General features: G+C 40.6%; 1 protein-coding gene across 1 annotated transcript in view; it reads right to left on the bottom strand.

The window, feature by feature from the left end:
- Window positions 1-17,954: 17,954 nt before the first annotated feature.
- The window catches only part of SINHCAF (SIN3-HDAC complex associated factor), a 33,546-nt gene continuing 27,929 nt past the window's right edge, over window positions 17,955-23,571 (bottom strand). Inside the window, exon 6 of the mRNA XM_080660759.1 lies at window positions 17,955-20,078. Within this exon, the coding sequence (XP_080516885.1) occupies window positions 19,919-20,078 (160 nt within the window). The 3' untranslated portion in view covers window positions 17,955-19,918. The remainder of the gene's footprint in view (window positions 20,079-23,571) is intronic.

The following is a 23,571-nucleotide window of genomic DNA, read 5'->3' as shown; positions in this document are numbered from 1 at the left end:
AGAGCGAAACTAAGAGGGCTAAATGGAGGGGGGCAAAGTGAGGGGGGAAATGGGGGACATCTGTAATACTGTCAACAATTTTTTTTTTAAAACAGCAAGAGAGACAGCAAAATGTCAACAATTGGTGAATCAATATGAAGGGTATATAGAAGTTTATTGCACTATTACTGCAGCTTTTTGATGATGTAAAATTTTTTTCAAAAAAAAAATTTTTAAGTCAGGAGAAAGGTAAATGAAGTGAAATTGTTCAAAGTCCTCACACTATCCAAGTGGGAAAAGTACTTATTCATATTAAAATTATAATCAAGGAATCATGTTAAAAGTCTTGGGTGACCTCTAAAAGAATAGTAAAAAAAAACAAACAAACAAAGCTAAGGGATGGGGGGAGCAATGGAATAATAAAAATTGATTAATCCAAAAGAAAGCAAGAAAAGCTAGGAAAAAAAGAATAGAACACATGGGATAAAATAGAAGATGATAGATTTAAATCCAAATATATTGGTGATAGCATTAATTGTAAACAGATTAACTAAAAGAAAATGATTGTCAGAACGGATTAAAAATTATTGTTTTCATAATAAAAGACATTATTTGCCTTTTCACTCTGTTGACATTTGTACTGATGGTGGAAAAGCAATGGTGGGAAAACTGCTGGGGCCTTAGACCAAGTCCAGTCAGTGACTCCACACCGTAGAGCAGCCACTGTACTCTACAGCCAGGCACCCACCCAAAAAGTCAGCTGCACTTACCAATGTCCTTGATGAAGCATTAAAAGGCATTAATTTCAGGGATCTAACTCTCAAGTACAGTTCTCTTCTAATACAAAAGGAATCTTAACAGTCTTCTCCTCACATCCTATTTTCATATACACATCCTCTTCAGGATTCTAATAAATGGTCAATTCGTTTTGGCTTAAATGCTATAAGAATTAGGGAATGTGTTCCTTAGAATAGAGTTTAATGAGAGAGCATCTATTTCTGTTGTCATATTCCTGATGAGCCTCTTAGCACCCCCAGAGAACAGGTGCTCAGTCTCGGCAAAGCAAACAGTGCCCTCTTTGACCATGCTTGCTGCTGAAGGATTAGTCCTTAGAAAATGTTTGCTTAACAAAGTTGAAGATTTCATGAAAGTTATAAACCCAATAATAGTGAAAGAGCCAGGAGATTACCATGTTTAAGATAACCAAACCCAGTTCTAACCGGTTTGGCTCAGTGGACAGAGCTCTGGCCTATGGACTCAAGGGTCCCAGGTTCAATTCCAGTCAAGGGCATGTACCTTGGTTGTGGACACATACCCAGTAGGGAGTGTGCAGGAGGCAGCTGATCAATGTTTTGCTCTCATCGATGTTTCTAACTCTCTATCCCTCTCCCTTTCTCTCTGTAAAAAATCGATAAAATATATTTTTAAAAAAGATAATCAAATCCACATATTGTGGATGTATACATTTCGTTTAACCTTATAATAAACACATAAACCTGACCGGTGTGGCTCAGTTGGTTGAGCGTCTTATGCACCTAAAGGTCGCCGGTTCGATTCCTGGCCTGGGTTGCAGGCTCTATCCCCAGTAGGAGGTGTGCAGGAGGCAGTTGATCTATATTTCTCTCATATCTTCCCATATCTACTAGTATGTTTCTCTCTCCCTCTCCCTTTCTTTCTCTCTAAATTCAATAAAAATATTTTTTAAAAATAAACATAAAAATTAATAAACTACTATGGTTCACTCCACAGTTCACACACACACACACACACACACACATTTTAACACATCCCCTATATTTACTTTCAGAAACTATAATATGCACATCACTAATGCTAAGTATTGTGGGAAATAAGACTACATAGACAGTAACTGCCCTCAAGTAGAGCGCTGTGCCTTTCCTGTAGACTTATGGTCACTTCTACTCTGCCCATCACTGAGAAGTAAACTAACTGACTTTCCTTTTCTGCCCAGGACCATTGTGGCAAGGAAAAACCAGCATCTTACAGAAAATAAAAAAAACAACAACAACCAAAAGCAGCCAAGAATAGAACACCTGATAGTCTATTTAGATAAACTTGGTATTAGCCACAAAGACTCGAGGAGTCAAATTGTATCTGATGGTCCTGAGGGTTACATTTTTGGAGAGAATATTTCTGACAAAGTTGCATTTCTTACATTCCAGTGAATACCAAGGATGTTCAAGGCAAAAACCTGCCTGACCGGCTTCTCTGGTGAATCTTAGTCATAAAGTGTGTGCCCATCTAACTGGGACATATTCCAATGTACACATTCATGGTAAACAAGCAGCGGATATTTGCATTGCTTATTTTGTGTTGCATTTACCAAAAAGTATAAAAGATTTCTAAAATCTCTGCTGTCCAGCTGCTCCCATCAATATAGAATAGGTGCTTCAAGTTAGGAAAATGATGGGAATCACATCACAGAAGATATTTTTTAAGTGACTTCAAATAAATGACCAATAAGCTTGGGAATGACAGAAAAAGTCTAGCCAATCTAATCTCTTTAAAAAAAACTATAAAAGCTGCCAGGCCAATGTGGCTCATTGGTTGAGCATCGACTATGAACCAGGAGGTCACAGTTTGATTCCCAGTCAGGGCACATGCCTAGGTTGCGATCTCCATCCCCAGCGGTGGGCGTGCAGGAGGCAGCCAATCCATGATTCTCTCTCATCATTGATGTTTCTATCTCTCTCTCCCTCTCCCTTCCTCTCTGAAATCAATAAAAATGTATATATTTTTTTAAATCAGAGGTGCATGCTAAAAGTGTTAACAGCCAAAGCACTCCTTAGAGCTGAAACAGCAAGTCCAGTTTCTTAAAGGGCGATCTTTGTGGTGTACCTCACGGCTGCCACAATGAAGCGGGTTTTATTGTGACCCCGTTTTTCATAAAGAAGAACAAAGCACAGAGATTATGCACATCTTCCAGTGTTATACAACTAGTCAGGGCGGAATAAATGTCTACTAGCTTCCTTGCGGATGACAGTAAACATTATTTTATAATTTACTGGAGTTTTTAGAAATGTTCAACTTTCATCAGTCATTTTAAAATGCTTTAAAAATGTTGTTTCATATTGTTTTTAAGCCTGCTAAATATACAAAAACTTTTCCCTTAAAAGCAAAGTGTGGGAGAATATAAAATATTTAGCCTTGTTTTTCTTTTCTCCCCAATCAAAAGGCACTGTTGTTAATTAAATCTCTGGGCTGCAGTCGGAGGTGCGAAGTTTCAAGGTGGAGGAAGAGTTTACAGCATCGTTTTAAACATCTGAAAACTGGAATCGCAGGAAAGCCTCGGAGACCCATAATTACAGTAGCACTCCCAGGTGCGGCCATAACAATTTTATTGTCAACCCCCTGGTCTCCCTGACTTCCTTCACTAGGGAGGTATGAAGGGCCTGAGGACATAGTCTAGCAGCAGGCGGTCTATCAGTTACAGGTACCGTTTGCCTAATAACATTTTTTTACATCGTTTTCTTTATTACCTGGAAACCCTTCTCTTTCCCCTTCAGTGTTCATGTTTTCCTGACTCTGAGGGAAATACGCCTCTGGCAAACCAGTCAAAGAGGTGCAGGCCTTCAAAGCTTGCGGACGCATCCATTGGCCAGTTCTTGCACATAACTTAGTTATGGGAAAGAGAAAGAGGAAGGGAGACCTTGGAAGGCAAATTTTAGAGCTAGAGTTAGAATCAACTTTGCCATGAAGAGCAATCCTTCTGGCTCTTTGTTTTTAACATAACTTAAAAAAAAAAAAATACAACGTAAGTTTATTGTGGAAAAATCAGAGAACAATAGGAGGCAAAAAAAAAAAAAAAAAAAGGCTGGCTCCCAGAGCTATCTAAATTTTAGTGTATTCCCTTCCAGTCTCTCACTCTCTAGTGTATTTTGTTTATTAGAGAATGTGTTTTTTTTATTTTTAGAGAGAAAGAGAAAGGGAGAGAGAAATATCAGTCGGCTCCTGGGTGCCCCCGACCAGGGGCTGAGCCCACAGCCTGGCATGCACCCTGACTGGGAATGAACTGGCCACCTTTTGGTGCATGGGATGGCGGCAGCTAACCGAGCCACACCGGCCAGGGCTGCTTTTGTTATATTTTTCCAACTATAAGATCATTCCTTAAATACTATTTTGTAATTGGTTTTTCTTTACTCAGTATCATGAACATCTTTTTATTTTTATTTTATTTTTTATTTATTTCAGAGAGGAAGGGAGAGGGAGAGAGAGATAGAAACATCAATGATGAGAGAGAATCATTGATCAGCTGCCTCCTGTACGCCCCCTACTGGGGATTGAGCCCACAACCCAGGCATGTGCCCTTGATTGGAATCGAACCTGGGACCCTTCAGTCCACAGGCCAACGCTCTATTCACTGAGCCAAATCAGCTAGGGCCATGAACGTCTTTTTAGATCAATAAATTAATTTCTACAAATTTATACATATGGCTCTAGCACCATTCAAAGAATAACCATCATTGAACACTTACATTTTTTCTTTTTTTATATTAAAAATAGCAATTGATTGAACAAACTTCGTAGCTAATTTTTTGTCAATTTTTTAGAGAAAGTTTACAAAACAAGATTTATCATTTTAAGCATGTTAGAGTGTACAAATCAGAAGTTTTTAGTATTTCCACAAGGTTGTGCAACCATTGCCAGTATCTAATTCCGGAATAGTTCCATCACCCCAAAGAGAAGCCCCATATTATTAGAAGTCACTCCCAATTTCCCCCTACTGCCAACCCCTGAGAACCACTAATCTTCCTGTCTCTATGAATTTACCTAACCTGGACATTTTACATGAATGGAATTACACTACATGTGTCCTTTTATGTCTGGCTTCTTTCACTTAGCAAAGTGTTTTCAAGATTCATCCATGTTGTGGCATGTATCGGTGCTTCATTCCTTTTTTATGGCTGGAGAATATTCAATTGCATAAATATACCACTTTTGCTTATCCATTCATCAACTGAGGACACTTGGGTTATTTCTCCTTTCTACTATTGCGAATAGTGATGCTATGAACATTTTTGTTCCCATTTTTGTGTGAGAATGTGTTTTTAATTCTCTTGGGTACAGTGTATACCTGTAAGTGGAATTGCTGGGTCATGTGGTAACTCTTTAACTTTATGAGGAACCACCAAACTATTTTCACAGTGGTTACACCATTTTACATTCCCACCAGCAATGTGTAAGGGTTCTAATTTCTCCATCCTCACCAACACTTGTTATTTTCCTTTTAAAAATTACTGTTATAGCTATCCTAGTAGGTGCCAAGTGGTATCTAATTGTGGTTTTGATTTACAATTTCCTAATGACTAATAAAGTTGAAGGTCTTTTCATGTGCTTACTGGTCATTTGTAGATCTTCCTCAAAGAAATGTCTCTTCAAATCCTTTGCCCATTTTTAATTGGGCTGTCTGTCTTTTTATTGTCAGTTGTACAAGCTCTTTATATATTCTGGACACTATGTCCTTATCAGATATATTCTTTGCAAATATTTCTCCCATTCTATAGGTTGTATTTTCACTTTCTTGACAGTGGCCTTTAATTTTTATGAAGTCCAATTTATCTATTATTTTCTTTCATTGCTTGTGTTTTTGGTGTCATATTTAAGAAACTGTTGCTAATCCAAGACCATGAAGATGTATAACTAGGCTTCCTTCTAAGAGTTTTAGCTCTTACATTTAGGTCTTTGATCTACTTTGAGATAATTTTTGTATATGATACTATTTGTTTCCTCCACTGCCTGTTAATGGAAAGCCTCCTGTTCCATATAAAGTCCATTTAACAGTTTACCTATAACAAAGATTTCTTAAACAGGACATAAAAAAAAACATTACCCATAAAGAAAAAAGGTGATAAGTTAGTCTGAGTAAATTCAAGAACATCTTGCCAGGCCAGTGTAGCTCAGTGGTTGAGGTAGACCCATGAACCAGGAGGTCACGGTTAGATTGTCAGTCAGGGCACATGCCTGGATTGTAAGCTCAATCCCCAGGAGGGGGTCTGCAGGAGGCAGCTAATCCATGATTCTCTCTCATTGATGTTTTTCTCTCTCCCTCTCCCTTCCTCTCTCTGAAATCAATTAAAAAAACACACATTTAAAATCAAGAACATCTATGTTAATTAACTTGATTAAGGAATCTTTTCATAATACATATAAGCATGTACGTTTATCAAACCATCACATTGCACACTTTAAATATTTTGCCATTTTATTTGTCAATTATTTATATAATAAAGAGCTAATATGCTAATTAGACCGAACAGCAGACCAACCATCCGGACAACCTTCCGGACGAAGCCGGGGCTGCGAGGGGCTGTGAGGGCTGGCCAGGGCTGCGAGGGGGTGCGAGGGCCGAGCCCCCTTGCACAAATTTCATGCATCGGGCCTCTAGTCTATAATAATAAAAGTGTAATATGCTAATTAGACCGGACATCCTTCCGGGTGACCTTCTGGACAAAGCTGGGGCTGCAAGGGAAGCCCGTGTCTGCGTGCCTGCCAGTGGAAGGAGGGAAGCCCAGGTCCCAGGTGCCAGAGGGAAGCCAGTGCTGGCAGCCGGGAGAAGGAAGACCTACTCTTGCACGAATTTTGTGCATCAGGCCTCTAGTGTCAAATAAAGCAAGAAAAAACAACAGCAAGCCCCACCCCAGGTATGTGTTTGAAAGTGTTTGGAATTATATGAAAACTCAGCAGTTCTCAGTTCCTCACAACCTAGGGTTGACCAAGCCAGACACATCTCCCTACACACCAGCCAAAATTAAAATTAAGAAGATACTATTCAGAAGATACTATTAAGAAATCTAAAAGGCAACCTACAGAGTGGGGAAAAATATTTGCCATTTATACATGCACACACACACACACACACACACACACACATATCCCTCAAAGGACTCATAGCCAGGATACATATAAAACTCTTACAAATCAATAAGACAATCTAATTTTTTTAAAAGGCAAAAGACACTGCAAACATTTCATAACAAGTTATACAAATGGCAATAAACGTGAAAAGTTACTCAACTGATCAATCATCAGGGATATTTGGATAAAAACTAAAATGTGACCAGAATGGCTAAAATGAAAAGATGCAAAATACCACATGCTAGCAAGGATGTGGCACAGTTGGACTCTCACTCACTGCTGGTGGAGTACAAAATGATACAGACACTTAGGAAAACCATTTCCCAATAACTCCTAAAACAGAAAAAATGCATAGCCTATAATGCAATAAGTCCACTCCTGGTAGATACCAAACAGAAATGCATCCATATGATCACCAAAAGACACATGCTACTATGTTCATCGAAGCTACCCAAATATCTAAGAAAAAGGTATGGTACGCTCACATGATAAAATAACATATAGTAAGGAGAATGGTCTAAAACTACATGCCACAATATAGATGACCCATGAACCAGGAGGTCACGGTTAGATTCAAACAAGGGTGAGCAAAAAAAAAAAAAAAAAAAAAGGCAGACAGAAAGAAGACATGCTGTACAATTCCATATACATAAAGTATGAAGAGGCAAAATTAATCTATATTTTAATAATATTTTGAATTTTATTTATTGATTTATTTTAGAGAGAGAGGAAGGGGGGAAGAGGGAGAGAGAGAAACATTGTTGCTCCACTTATTTATGCATTCATTGGTTGATTCTTATATATGCCCTAACCGAGGACCAAACCCACTATCCATTGGCATATTAGGATGATGCTCTAACCAACTGGGCTACCAGGCCAGGGCAAATCTTTAAAAGTCAGGGGAGGAACAGAGAGAGCCTTCTGGAAAACTGGTGATGTTCCATTTCTTAAAATGGAAGTAAGTTAAATGTGTGCCCAGTTATTAAAATTCACTGAACTGTACATTTATGTTAGTGCCTTTCTCTTCATGTATTACACGCGGATAAAAAGTTTGAAAATAAATGTACCCAGGGAAGCTTACATTTTCAATGACTACATTGTTTCTTTTATCTATAAACTAGAGGCCCGGTGAACGAAATTCGTGCACAGGAGGGTGTGTCCCTCAGCCCAGCCTGCACCCTCTCCAATCTGAGACCCCTTGAGGGATGTCCGACTGCCCGTTTAGGCCCAATCCTACCGGGATCGGGCCTAAACGGGCAGTCGGACATCCCTCTCACAATCCAGGACTGCTGGCTCCCAACTGCTCGCCTGCCTGCCTTCCTGATTGCCCCTAACCGCTTCTGCCTGCCAGCCTGATCAACCCCTAACCACTCCCCTGCCAGCCTGATTGATGCCTAACTGCTCCCCTGCCAGCCTGGTCACCCCTAACTGCCCTCCCCTGCAGGCCTGGTCACCCCTAACTGCTCTCCCCTGCTGGCCTGATCACCCACAACTGCCCTCCCTTGAAGGCCTGATACCTACCAACTGCCCTCCCCTGCTGGCCATCTTGTGGTGGCCATCTTGTGTCCACATGGGGGCAGGATTTTTGATCACATGGGGCAGCCATCTTGTGTGTTGGAGTGATGATCAATTTGCATATTACTCTTTTATTAGATAGAATAGAGGACTGGTGCATGGGTGGGGGCCAGCTGGTTTGCCCTGAAGGGTGTCCCGGATCAGGGTGGGGGTTCCCTTGGGGCATGGGGTGGCCTGGGCGAGGGGCCTGTAGTGGTTTGCAGGCCGGCCATGCCCCCCGTGACCCAAGCGGAGGCCCTGGTATCTGGGATTTATTTATCTTCTATAATTGAAACTTTGTAGCCTTGAGTGGAGCCAAGCCTCCTGCTTGCTCCATGGCCACAGCCATTTCTGTTGGGATTTATTTATTTTCCATAATTGAAACTTTGTAGCCTTGAGTGGAGGCCAAGGCAGGCCAAGGCTGCAGAAGCTTGGCTTCCTCCGTCGCCGGGGGCAACTCAAGCCTCCTGCTCTCTCTGTGGCCGCAGCCATCTTGGTTGGGTTAATTTGCATACTCGCTCCTGGTTGGCTGGTGGGTGTGGCTTGTGAGTGTAGCAGAGTGGTAGCTAATTTGCATATTATTCTTTTATTAGATAGGATATTTTTAAAATTAGTTTCTATTTTCTTAGATTTCTACTTACAGAAATTCTTGATATTGGCATCAAAATTGTTTCTTACTAGTTGGCCTCTCTGAGCCTCTGTTTTCTCATCTGTAAAATGAGGACAACATTAGAGTTCATTAAAAACTTTAGTTTTAAAGTAGAGTCGTTTTGCCCAGCTGGCATGGCTCAGCGGTTGAACATCCTATGAAACAGGAGGTCACGGTTCAATTCTGGTCAGGGCATGTGCCCGGGTTGCAGACTCGATCCTGAGTATGAGGTGTGCAGGAGGCAGCGGACCGATGATTCTCTCTCATCATTGATGTTTCTATCTCTCTCTCCCTCTCCCTTCCTCTCTGAAATCAATAAAAATATATTGAAATAATAATAATAATAAAGTAGAATAGTTTTAAAAAGCCAATGTCATTTTTAAAGTGCTTAGCACAGAGCCTGGAACAAAAATACTCAGTAAATGTAACCTGACATCTCCCTCTAAACCAGTGGGACTTGTTTAGAAGCGCTTCCCATTGCTGACACAGCACCCTGTACTCACCCTGCTGAGCATTTCTTACTGTGCATTCCAAGACTGCAAGGCACCTGAGAGCAGGGGTAGTGTGCAGTCCACCTGGTGTGGAATAAGAATTCAATATTTTATTAAACAGATGATTGAATAAATAAATAACTGCAACATACCACTATATTATGGAATCATATTCCTTTTCCCTGAAACAAGTTTTCTCAGTTTCTACTACCCACTAATAATTTTCCCCAAAATGTTCTGGCTTGATTGATTCTGCTCCAAGAGAACCTCTTTCCACTATTTCCTCATAGCCTTTGTTACCTGTCCTGTTAGGGCAGACATACAACAGCTAAATCTAAGTAACTTAACCTCCCTTACAAAGCCCTGCAAGCAATTTTATCTGTCCCCACCCATTTCATCACACTCAATCGTTTGGCCAGTTTGAGCATTCCTACTTATTTTCTATGGAGTTTCAACATGATAAAGAAAATACAATTTGGGGCTGAGAATCGTGGGTATCCAATTGAATGGGAGGAAAGGAAGAAGCTAGAAGTCCCCAGGTAATGCCAGGGTGTCTTTTTTTTTCCCGTCAATAACAAGGCACGCTTAATAACTTGACTCCCGAGGGAAGACAGCCCATTCTGAAAAGCACACCACTCCACATGATGAAGGGGAGAGGAAACATTACCCTGTGGGAGAGGAAACAGCCACTTGATAAGCATGTAATATAACACAGTTCTGGCAAGCAACTGTCATCCTCCTTCCCTTCAAACCTAAGTGAGGTCCGGACACCCACTTTCTCTAATATTTCACCAAAATGAGCTCTTGAAAACAGCCCCTTGTACCAACCTTCCACCACTCTACAGTCTCTAGAGCAGTGATCTTCAGGTATTTTTAATGTAAACTTCTTATTGACATGCTATACACATATAGAGCATATGCAACTGAGTATCAAAAATGAGTGTCTAGCCCTAGCTGGTTTGGCTTAGTGGATAGAGCATCGGCCTGCAGACTGAAAGGTCCCGGGTTCGATTCCGGTCAAGGGCACATGCCCGAGTTTGGGCTTGATCCCCAGTAGGGGGGCGTGCAGGAGGCAACCTATCAATGATTCTCTCTCATCATTGATGTTTCTATCTCTCTCTCCCTCTCCATTCCTCTCTGAAATACATAAAAATATATTTTTTTAAAAAAAATGAGTATCTACACTTAATTTTGAAAAATATATTATGCACATATAGCACTGTGCTAGTATTATTAAAACACTAAAAATAAAATAAAATAGATCTTAAAAGTTTTCATCACAAGAAAAATATTTTTTGTAACTATGTATGGTGACGAATGTTAACTAGATTTATTGTAATCATTTTGCAATATATGCAAATATCAAATTATTGCTGTACACCTCAAACTATAACATTATGGGATGATTACACCTCAATTTTTTAAATAGGAGAAAAAAGAAGAAGAAAAATAAGCAGAAATAGGAGTTTAATTTTTACTTGCCAATCCTCAATGGACTAACCTTGCTTACTACTTGGAAAATCACAGCGGTACCCACAATAGCAACAGGCTACGGCAGCCGTGGGCAAACTACGGCCTGCGGGCCGGATCCGGCTGTTCTATCCGGTTCTCTTGCTCTCCCCTCCGCTCCTTTACTTTGAATTTATATTAGTTCACACAAACACTCCATCAATGCTTTTGTTCTGGCCCTCCGGTCCCTGGGCTACGGTCACATCCAGATCGATCAGGGTCTCTAGGGGAGGGGATGGGGGGCACTTGGTAACTTCTGGCCTCGATTCTATGACATCAACTTAATATCCAAAAATACAGTGGACAGACGTCCGTCCAGACTGCCCCCAGCGTTCAGGACTATGGCCACAGCATCTGTGATCTCCAAGAACTGAGTCCCACAGGAGCATGTGTTTACCCACGATGGCAGTCTTCTGGAGTAAGGGCATTTCAAGGGGTACACACGTATTTTCTTTCTGTTTTGTGATCATTTAAAATTAACTGTGGAAAGCGGTTAAGGGTTCGCTTTAAGTTCGTATTCAAAATTAAAATTACCTTGGTGAAAAGGAAATAGAAATGGGTTCTTCAAACATTTTAAATGTTTCTAAGGCCTATATTTAAGTGAAAATAACTATTTAGCTGACTGTGGATAAAGCAATGGATTAACTTCAGTTTTAGCTCCACAACTAACTGGCTAGGTAAAATGAGGGTGCTAAACTGGATGATCACATTCTCAGAGTATCATGTGTGAGTAGCGCCCCCTCGTGGACATTCATATCGTGACATGTATGTGATAAGCGGGAAGCTACACAGAAAAGTTGATGTTTATTTAAATAGTAGCAAAGGGCTTAGTTCTTCTGACACTTTATGTGGCAGACCTCCTCAACAATTCAGTTTACTGGGAATATATGAAGTGGTTTGAGTTCAGAAGAAAATGGAAATTATGTTGAACTCTAACAGATTTCTTCGTTTTAACAACTGACAGATTGGCATCCCCAGGAGGTTCTCTATACAGCCAGATAGTCCTGCTGCATCCTCATCACTGGCTTATTGGGAAAAGAAAATGTTACAGAGACCTGAAGTCTGTCTAATGGAGAGTTTAAAAAGCAGAGTCTCAAGCTACTAGAGCCAACAGCCCCCTGCAATGGTGCGTGCCAGCAGCGCGTCTTTGGCGCCAGCCTCACTGGAGGACCGGCAGCGTTCCTGTTACAATGGGACTGGTGCGCCCCAGCAGTTGATCCAGGAGGCTAGGCTGGCCGGGTTTAAACTCACTGGAGATTAGGGCCTTGAAGCTAAGAGGTATGTTGTGCTATTTCAGCATGCTTTATGAATTGGCTTCACGGTACTGTTACAGCACAGCCCAATTTCATCCTTCAGAGATCATCCTGAGGGCCTATGTGGGCCACTCCCTGGATTTCTGCACACTTTTGTGTAGCTTAATTATACCTGGCATGACTTCATGCCCTCTCTCCAAGTTCCCATTCCTGGGACTCATGTGCTGCCAAAGCATAATAATCCTATAGTGAGTACATTTTCTCCTTTAAACACTGAAGCTTAAGAAAGCTTTAGGGAATTTTTTTTCGAGGGGATATGTATCTGATGTGAACTGTATGAGACCTCTCCTGTGTCCGCGGTAACTATAGATAATAAAAAGTTTTCATTCCTACTATGCCAATTAGACCTCAATGCTAGATTAAAAGAACAAATGTATCACAAATGTATCACTGGGTACCCATCACGGGCCAGGTCCTTTATGATACATTTTCTCATTTTATTCTTACTACAACTCTATTAATTTCCCCCAGTTTACAGGGAAAGAAATGAACTCAGAGAAAAGGTATCATCAGAGATCATAAAGCCACAACGTACCAGATCCAAGATCTGAACTCAAGTCTTCTGACTCAAATTCATTGTTTTTTTCATCTACGCCTTGGTGATAGTGACAAGCTCATGTGTCAAACATAACCCCCTCCCTCTATTCACCACATCTTTTCTTCTGAATGGGAGCCACAGAGAAATCAAGAAAATGCCAGTCAAATGCAATGAGATGGCAAGAATAAGCACAACCACCTCAGTGAGCTGGGATTCTCAAAGGACTAAGGATTACAGTTCTCAAGTGTCAAGGGACTATTTAGACACTTAGTAGGGCCTTGGACATAGGTGCTCAATGAATGCTTGAATACAAGGTTATTTTAAAAGTCTCACAATATCACCCCACAGACTATTGATTTACCAAAAAAAAAAAAAAAAGTACTCTGGAATAGAAAGATCTAGCAGTCACCATCTCAACCAAGGGACCAATCTTAGCATCACCAAGAGTGGAGCCACTCAACATTGTGAGGCTCTTGATGTGATATAAGAGAGGCACCATACAGCCTGTGCTTCATTCTTACCAAAAAGTGTCATCCACATCTACTAAGAAAACAACCATAAAAAGTCCAGGATATGGGACACTATACAACTGAATCAGGATACTCAAAACGTTCAAGGTCATAGGGAAAAAAGGGAACAAGTAAACAACTATTCCAAAATAAGAGAGATATAACCCAAAGCATGCATGGACCTAGATTACATCCTGGATGAGAGAAAAATTTCAAAAGACATTTTCGAACCATAGGGACACATGATCATTTATATATATAAAAGGCTAATATGCAAAGTGTCCCCTTGGGAGTTTGAACAGGAGACCAGGAGTTCGATCAGTCGCTATGATATGCACTGACCACCAGGGGGCGGTGCAGAATGAAGGAAGGCCCAGGCCGGCAGCCAGAAGGCCCCAATCAGCCCTGATTGCTGGCCAGGCCTAGGGACCCTACCCATGCATGAATTTTGTGCACCGGGCCTCTAGTATTGAATATTACTGAGTTATGGTGGGCATTGTGGATTTGAATATCCTTAGACTATTGTACCCTTTCATTGTTTTATATATGTAAAAAAATGTCCAAATATAAAACTTTCAAATTTTTTTAAAATGCAATAAACCATTAGCATAAATCCAACTCTCCTATGAACATGACATCTGAGAATACAAAATTGTAATCAATCAGTGAGTTAATATTTATTATGCTCCTACTTACATACTAATAACCACTGGGCTGGACTCTGGGAGCGATGGTGGGGAAAAAGTAAATGGTCCTAATTTCATGGACCATTTAAACTTTCAGCATAAAGTTTTATTTAGGGGGAGAAGGGGGTGTGGTGGTTGTTCTGAAGCCTACCCAAGATGCCTAAACTGAAATCTGAAAAATAATAGGAGTTGCCAAGCTATAGGGTGGAGTTGGCCAATCTGGAGACAGGAATATTTATCCCTGGTGTTTCCCCCAATCTCCCACCCTTCTTAGGTAGCATGACTCCTGGTTCCATTAACCATTCCCTCCCCTCCACTCTCCAAACCTAACAGCACCTCGAATTACTAGCCCCAATGTTACACTCCTGGGAACGGCACTCCCCGTGGGTTTCCCTGGACCCTTTGCACAGCCTTGTGAAGTCCCCACATTAAACTTCCCTCCAATTATCCAATCTCAATAAGGCATCCACTTCTGCCAGCATCCTGCTGGACAAAAAGCCCTGGAGATAGACTTGGGAGCCAGCTGCGTGTTTAGATGGTATGTGGGACAGTGGGAAGGGAGACGGCCAGGGAAGGGGGCTAAGAGGAATCCTCCCTGGGCCAGGGGCATCTGAGGAAGGAAAACCTGGAAACTGCAATGCTACCCGTCAAGAATATTTCAAGAGAGAAACTGTCAGTGGTAACAAGTGCTGCTAAGAGGCTGGGGGAGTAAAGTGAGGGCTTCGGGTGTCCCCGTGAGAAAGCCGTCAGCCATCCTTGGAGTGGTAGGGGCAGAATCAACACTGGAAGGGATTGTACTGGTAAAGGTGGTTGGAGGCAAAGAATACACTTGTTACCTTAAAAAAGAAAAGAAAAAAAAGACATAATTGTTCAGGTTCCTATTTTAACTCTACTAGTGACTTGCTACAGAATCTTCAGATTTTTGAGTCTTCATTTTTTTTTTTTTTAAGATTTGTTTTTAATTGGTTTTTATAGAGAAAGGGAAGGGGAGAGAGAAACCATGGGAGAGCAAAACACTGATTGGCCGCCTCCTGCACGCTCCCTACCGGGGATTGAGCCTGAAATCTGGGCTTGCGCCCTGACCAGAAATCAAACCGGCAACTCTGGTGCACAGGACGACGCCCAACCAACTGAGCCACACCAGCCAGGGCTTGAGCCTTTAACTTTTGAAAGTATAAACATAAAACAACCACTCTTCCTTGCAGTTACAAAAAACCAATAGCCGGACAGTGTTACGCTAATGTAAGTTATAGCCGTGTGGAGAATGTAGTTCTAAAAGTCAATTACACCCCCTCCCTTTCAGACCCTGAGACCAAGGGCAGGCTTTGCCAACATCTGTTGTCTCTCTAAACGGAGAGATTAAGCTCTTTTACACCAAAGCCTGCAACTAAGTATGTCCAAGACCCCCCTACGCCACATGCAATAGGCAGTTTCTACCCAGGATGCAAGACATCTGAAACCTGAAGCATTCTCTCCATCACAATGCGTAACCAAACTCCACCCTCGAGAAACTGTTAGAAGCCTTAGATCCTGTCTTTTCTTTGAGAACATGAGCCTGTGAAATTACCTATCTTTGATCCAGTTTGGCTTTCTCCTCCCTTCCCATTCACAGAACATCACACAGGATGGTTGCTGGGGCACAATGCTAGGTGGGAAGCATTAGGAAACTGTCCTAGGGACTCTGCATCGAGCGGCTCCCCGGGGCCTTCCCCTCCTCACTGCAGTCCACTTACTATTAGACTACCCAGGTGTTTCACTGAGCGCCCTGCAGACTATTTCCTCCACAAAGACAGTCTCTAATGTGTACTTTCAACATCAAAATTAAGAAACAAAATTTGATTAACTGACTTAGAGTCAAGGTCAACCTCTCGGCAAGGGTAAAGCTTGCCTCTCATTTTCAGCCTTCAGAAGAGACCCAGGTAACCACCCCCAAGGGCAGGTATGACGGCACCCATGGGCACCCACCGCAGGGACAGGGTTCAGTTTGCAGCAAAAGCTTTGGGAAAGTGGACTTTATTTCAGTTGCATGACCTCCTTGCACCACCACTCACCTGTTTTACTTTGCAAGGTTATTTAAATAATGTTTAAACTTGCCTGCCCATAGTAGGTGTTTGGTCATAGGAATGTTCTTTTTACTTGCTACACAAAGCACTTATATTTCAAGTAATTCAGTTTAAAAAACAAGGTGCGTGGCGGACACAGCTCAAAGTTGTTCCTCGTGATGCCCACATCCCACCTCTCGGCGTTCACTGTGTAGTTCCCTCCACTTGAGCGTGGTCTGCACCCGAGAAGACAGTCTCCCTGGCAGACTAGCTCTGGAGACCTGCTAGCTCCATGCAGAAAATGGCTATGTTGGGAGATGGCAGGTGTCAAGTGAGTGTGGAAGTGGGCGATTCCCAAGTCACCTAATGGGAGGGCAACCCAGCTGACACCTTGTTGCAGCCTTGTGAGACCCCAAGAAAAGGATCCAGCTACACTGTGCCTGGACAGAAACTGTTCGAAGATCAATGTCCTTCGAACCACTGAACGTGTGGTAATTTATTACACAGCAATAGATAATATAGGCAGTCATCTTTCCACTACCCTAGGTTAACTTAGTAACTTCATAGTAACTAGATCCACAGATGGCAAAACCACCTGACTATCCTAAAGCAAATTTAAACCCTGACTGGAGTATAGAAAGTTTGGCCCACAGGATCTACTTTTCCCAGGTCATAGATGATGTTTTCACAACTTTGATATGGGATGCACCTATTTGCATCCCTCAGGGTTCTGTAACTCAAATGGCTAATAAGGGCTGGGGCTAGGAACTAGAGAACCCAGGTCTGACCCCAACGCCAACATCCACCTTTCCCTATATCCAATTTTATAGTTTCTCTAGGTCAACAATGCTTCCCACTATGCCTATAATAAAGTCACATCAAAAACATGAAAACAGTGGATGGATGAAGGTGTGAAGTATCACCCAGCAATTAAAAAGGGTTAAATCTTGCCAGATGCACCCTAGCTGGTTTAGCTCAATGGGTAGAGCGTCGGCCTGCAGACTGAAGGGTCCCAGGTTCGATTCCGGTCAAGGGCACATGCGTGGGTTGTGGGCTGAATCCCCAGTAGGGGGTATGCAGGAGGAAGCCAATCAGTGATTTTTCTCATCATTGAAGTTTCTTTCTCCCTGTCCCTTTCCTCTTAAATCAATAAAAGTTTTTTTTAAAAAAATCTTTCCATATGCAACAACGTGGATGGACTTAGAGGGTATTATGCTAAGTGAGGCAAGTCAGAGAAAAGTCAAATACCGTATGGTTTTAGTTACATGTGTTATCTAAAATAAGTCAACCAAACACAAACAAAACAACAATGAAGTTATAGAAGTGTGGATCATGTAAGTTCTGAAACCTGGGCATGTGCCCTGACCAGGAACCTAACCGCAACCCTCAGAAATAGGGACCACAAGGCTGGCTACCAGAGGGGAGAGGGGGAGGTGGGTGGAAAAGGTGAGGGTAATATAGTCAATAACATTGTGTCAAGTTTGCAATACCAGATGATTATTAGAATTAATGGGGTGATCACACTGTAAGGTACAACAATGTCAAATCACTATACTGTCTACTTGGAACTAACATAACTAATGTATTATTATATACCAACTATACAAAAACAAAACACCACTGGAAACATTCTGTTCTTCATTGCTACAATATTATCTTACCCACTAGGTTAATTTTTGTGTACATCAGTTAAAATGTGTCCTAAAGTCTTTGTTTCTCAGTAAAGAGGACTTTTTTTTCCTTCCTGGCTAGTTATATTAAGCGTTCACACCTTTCAAACAAAGCCACAAAACAGCTGCTTTTATTTTCTAATAAGACTAAATTTATTCAACAACCTAGTAAAAGTTTTGAGTATAAGTATCCAACAGTATAAAAAGTACAAAACAGATTTGTAGATTTCTAATATATTAATACAAAGTGCATGACTACATACAGTACATCCTACAGGCAAAGAGAGGTGGAAGGGGAAAAGAAGACTGTGGTTGACTGTGGTCTAGTAATAAATAAATAAATACAGAAGTAGAGATGATCCATATTATAGTATATTCTACCACCGATACTGTAGCCAAAATGTACAAAAGAAAAGGGAAAAAAAGGCCATTTCAAAGTAACTCGGGAGGAAAGGAGAACAGCTGAGACTTGCAGTACACCTTCGAGGCTGTGGGAGAGCCGCCCCAAACCACGGTGTTGTCTCTACAGATGGTGGCTTGTAGTTTCTCCCAAAGGAATATAAAATTTTAAGTTTAGAATAAGAACTATAAAACTACAGGGTGTCCACAAAAAGTAGCTCACTCCTTACTGTTATTCATATTACCCAATTTTTAAAATCCGGCTTTAAAAATAAGCACTGAGTCATTTTATTATAAGGTCGGCAAATGGTCCTCCCTCGTTCTGAAAAGTGTGAACTGGTAATATTCTTCCTGAACTGATAGAAAAGAGGCAATGAGAGTACTTGGGTTTGGGTTCCAGTAACAGGCTTTTCATAAAAATTTTAGAACCGAAAGGCCCCACGTTCAGGATTTAGCATCTAACATCTCAATGTTCAGAAAGCCTGACTACAAAAAGCCAAACCCTAACCAACCCACTCAGCATTCACACACCTCTTTCCTTTTACTAGAATTTTACTTTAATATAGTGGGGGTGGGTGGGGGGACCTTAAAACCCTCATACATTAAAACAAGTTGAACAAACACTCTACACAGATAAAACCTTCACAAAGGTCAACCGAAGTAATCCAGAGCTAAAACTGAATTGGGTAGATTTTCAATGAAGTCACCGGTAATGCAACATGAGCAAAAGTCAATTATTTACACACTCGGTGAGCCCTCTGAGAAACGTGCCCCCAGAAGCACCAACCTTTGTTATTTTTACGCTATCCTGAAAGCTTGCATGTTTTTTCAGATAACTGAACATGTTTCATAGAGTGTGTTCTCTACCATGTGGTAAAATAAAGCTTTGGTACTATTTATATAAGATTGCTTATCCTGAAGACTTGACATTTCCCCAAGAGGAGCTTTGATTCTGCTTTAGAAGTTTCATATAAATTAAAATCTTCAAATAGCAATATGAAGGAGGTGACACAGGATACAACATATACAGTCCAGTTACCTCTTTGTATATTTAGAAATGACTCCTTCAAGGTATTTGCACCAGAGAGCTTATTCTGTCCTGCTTAATATTCAGTAGTACAGGTTTGAATCCTCAGAACCTTGGCAAGACCTTAATATTTTAAAATTATTAACAACTACCTCGAGGGGCAAGTCCAGGTTACTGGTTTATGACAAATTTATTATCATGAAGGAAAACAAGTGTAGTCAGCCATCTTTAAAAATGCCCCAACCACTGCTTCTCAATATAGAAAGACTAAAACTACGTATGTTTATCATACAACAAATCCCATCTCTGTCCCCTGAAGTCCCCCTAGTTTCATTCATGAGAAGGGGATTTAAAAGAAAAAGACTTAAAGAGCACTTTACAGCAGCATTCAGCTTTCCTATGAAATACTCAGCATCTTAAATATTATGTACACGTCTGGTTTTTCTTTTAGTAAGCTAGACACTGGCTTCAGAGTTGGTGGAACTTGTGGAAGTGGAGGGAAAAATAACCCATTCGGAACTATTCTAGAAATTGTCTTTTGGCAGAATAGCAGGTATCCAAGTGAAAAACAGGAAGATCGTTTTGTTGCTGTGTTTTGGGTGTTGGTGTTTTTTTTGTTGTTTGTTTTTTTCTAAAATTTCAATCGTTTCCTGTTCCCCTTCTACATACACCTCAGTCACCACTCCTGGGTGGAGATGGGCAGAGGCTCCGGGCCGGCCTCCTCCGGCTTCTCGGCAGCCGCCTTCTTGTTGCTGCAGCAAGGCTTGAAGAGGTGCGTGTCAATGAGGACTTCCCCAAAGCGGCCTTTATAGATAATCCCACAACATATTTTCTGTCTAAAAGAAAAATGGAGAGAACAAAATATATTAATAAGGCAGAAGAATAGGGATACAAAAACACACACAAAAAAACACACCAAAAAAACAAAAACCTCATCATAACAGCTAGTACAACATGATCCAAAGGGTCTCTTTCCACATTCCAAAAAAGGGCTCCTAAAGCTCGGCCAGTGTGGCTCCGTGGCCGAGTGTCGACCTATGAACCAGGAGGTCCCGGTTTGATTCCCGTCAGGACCCATGCGCAGGTTGTGGGATCCATCCCCAATGTGGGGCGTGCAGGAAGCAGCCGATCAATGATTCTCCCTCATCATTTATGTTTCTATCTCTCTCTCCCTCTCCCTTCCGCTCTGAAATCAATAAAAATACATTTAAAAAAAGGGGGTGGGGAAAGGACTCCTAGAGAAACCCCACTGGATAGGTAATGGGAAGTACCCAGGTCCTGTACATCCCACACTGGAATCTTACTCGATATTAAGGGGAAAGAAGGCATTCTGGGAGACAACAGTCAGTTTCAAAGGCTGCTCCCAAACTTGTAAACTGTTTCCTCCAAAAATCACCAGCTCTTGAAGAAAAACAGCCACCATAACCAGGCTGACACAGCGGGTAGTTCTATTATATTTAAATATTTAGTAGATATAAAATACATACATAATGGCACTCAAAAAATGAGAACACAAAACCCCCATACCTCACATACTATAGTGAAAAAAAAACTATCACCACCTGTGAAGTCCCCCAGTTTGCCTGTCTCTAATCCCTGCCCACCCTACTTCATTCTTTCCTCCTTAATTTTAGGTTTAGCACTCCTTTGTTCTTTTTATACTTCCCGGTTTTACCTTTTTCAAACTTCTTGATGAGCCAGTCACATAATCTCAGTACTACCATATCCCTACCTATATGATTGTTTCTACACTAATTTCCTTCCTCGTCTGCTCATTCCTGCCCTCAAATGGTGAGATAAAACTATTTGGGGAACCAAAATGATATGTATAGACAGAAGTCTAGTATAATGAGTTTACATCTCTAACTATATTGCTTAGTTATCTCATTCAGACATATGCATATTTTGTGTATAAAACATAATTATCTCATATATAAAATCAGATATAAACAGGGTGGGACAAGTAGGTTTACAGTTGTTATGGAAAGTACAATAATGCATCCTCACAACTGTAAACCTACTTTTGCCACACCCTGTATATAAAATCTGATCACACTGACTTTATGCATAGTATTTATAGAATATAGAAATATGGAATCACACGGCATGCTATAATTTTTTGCTCAGCATTAACTGAGGTTCATACATAGTAGGTAAAGCTTTATTTCATTTTAACTTATGTGCAGTATTCTACCATGTGAATATACCATAATTTATCCATTCTCCTTTTGATGGGACTGATTTTTGTTATTACAAACATGCTGTACATTATCAGTGCATATATCTAAAGGTTTTTTCCTAGGTTATGTTGTCAGGATCTAGGAATGAAAATATGCTCAATTTTGCTTGAAAATGTCAATGTGGTTCCCTTCTATTCCTATTTTGCTAAGTTTTATTTTAAACCATGAAGGAATGTTCAAATTTATCAAAGACCTTCAACGTATCACTAAGATGATAGGCATTTTTTCTGCTCATTTAGAAACTGTTGGTGTGGCAAATTATATCAGTTGACTTTCTAATGTTTAAAACAATCTTACATCTCTAGGATAATCTATCTGATCATGACATACTGTTTTGATATCAAAGTTATGTTAGCTCCATAGATTGCTCTTTTATCCGTAATCTGGAAAAGCCAGTGCAAGATCAGAATCATTTGTTCCTGATGTGTTTGGGAGAACTTGCGTGTCTGGGCATGGGATTGTTTGAGGGAAAACTTGTAACCACTGAATCAAATTCTTCATTATGAGCTAATCAGGTTTTTTATTTTTCCTTGAGACAGTTTTGGTAAGCTGTCTTTTTCTACTAATGTATATACTTCACATAAATGTTCAAATTTATTGGCATGCAGTTGTTTATAATATCTTATTGTCTTTTAAATTTCTGCTCTAGCTATATAGCTAAATCTCCCTTTTCTTAGCTAAAATGCATGTGTACTGTCTCCTTCCTCTTGATCTGCATTATCTCCAGTAATTTTTTTGGTCAGGTCATTTTCAGGAACCAGTTCTTAGCCGTATTGATCCTACCCACTGCATATTGGTTTCCTACTCCATTTATTTTTACTTGTTATCTTTAGGAGTCCCTTGCTTATATTTTTTCTTATATTGGGTTTCATTAACCTTTAAATTGGATATATGTCACTTCATTTGCTTTTAGTCTTTCATTTATAAAAAGCATTAGGAGTGTAATTTTTCTTCTTTTTACCTCCTTTTTTAAAATATATTTTTATTGATTTCAGAGAGGAAGGGAGAGGGAGAGAGGGATAGAAAAACATCAAGAGAGAATCATTGATCGGCTGCCTCCTGCATGCCCCCTTTGGGGGATCGAGCCTGCAACCTGGGCATGTATGTGCCCTTGACCAGAATCTCACCTGGGGCCCTTCAGTTCGCAGGCCAATGCTCTATCCACTGAGCGAAGCCAAACCAGCTGGGGCACTCTTTTTACCTCTAATGTCATACCACCTGTTTTGATTTGTAGTATTTTTCACTTATTTTTTAGTTATGAAGATTTTCTATTTTATATTATACTTTCTTCTTGAAACCATGGTTTTTAATTTATAACTATATGTAGGTTTTCTTTTTTTGTTTTGCAATCATTAAATTCTCTGTCCTTCCCTTCTGCTCTGGAGGTTTTGTACTTATTTTTATTAATTTTTTAGTGGTTATATACTTAATTATTCACGTTCTAGAGTTATTCACTATGTTTATTCTCAGCAATGCAAAGGACACTTATTACACTTTAACTTCTGCTATCACTTCTGTTACCTTGACTTATATGTTATTGCTGCCATGTAATTCTTTTTCTTTATCCCACAACTACTGTCATTTTAAGTAATCAGCATTTGTTTAAATTTACCTAAGTATTTGCTACTTCCTTTTTTTTTATTTTAAAAGAGAGGAAGGGAGAGGGAAAAGAAAACATCAATTTGTTGTTCCACTTTTTTTTTAAAAACCTCACCCAAGAAGTATATTTTTTCCATTGGTTTTTTAGGAGCGGAAGGGAGGGAGGAGGGAGAGAGAAAGAGAGAGAAACATGGTGTGACAGAGACACATCAACTGGTTGGGGAGCCCACACACCTGGACTCGGGGAGAGGGGCCGGGATCAGAAATGCCAAGGAATCGAATTCGTGACCCTCTGATGCAAAGGCTGCTGCTTTAAACACTGAGCCACGCTGGCCAGGGCTGTTGTTCCACTATTTATGCATTCATTGGTTGCTTCTTGTATGTGCCCTGACCAGGAATCAAACCTGTAACCTTGATGTACCAGGACAATGCTCTAACCAACTGACCTGCCCAGCCACGGCTATTTGCTACTATAATTTTCCTTCTCAGA

The sequence above is a fragment of the Plecotus auritus genome (assembly GCF_963455305.1).
Source record: "Plecotus auritus genome assembly, chromosome: 3".
Taxonomy (NCBI): Eukaryota; Metazoa; Chordata; class Mammalia; order Chiroptera; family Vespertilionidae; genus Plecotus; species Plecotus auritus.
The sequence above is the reverse complement of the archived record's forward strand: the minus strand, read 5'-3'. Positions and strand labels throughout refer to the sequence as shown.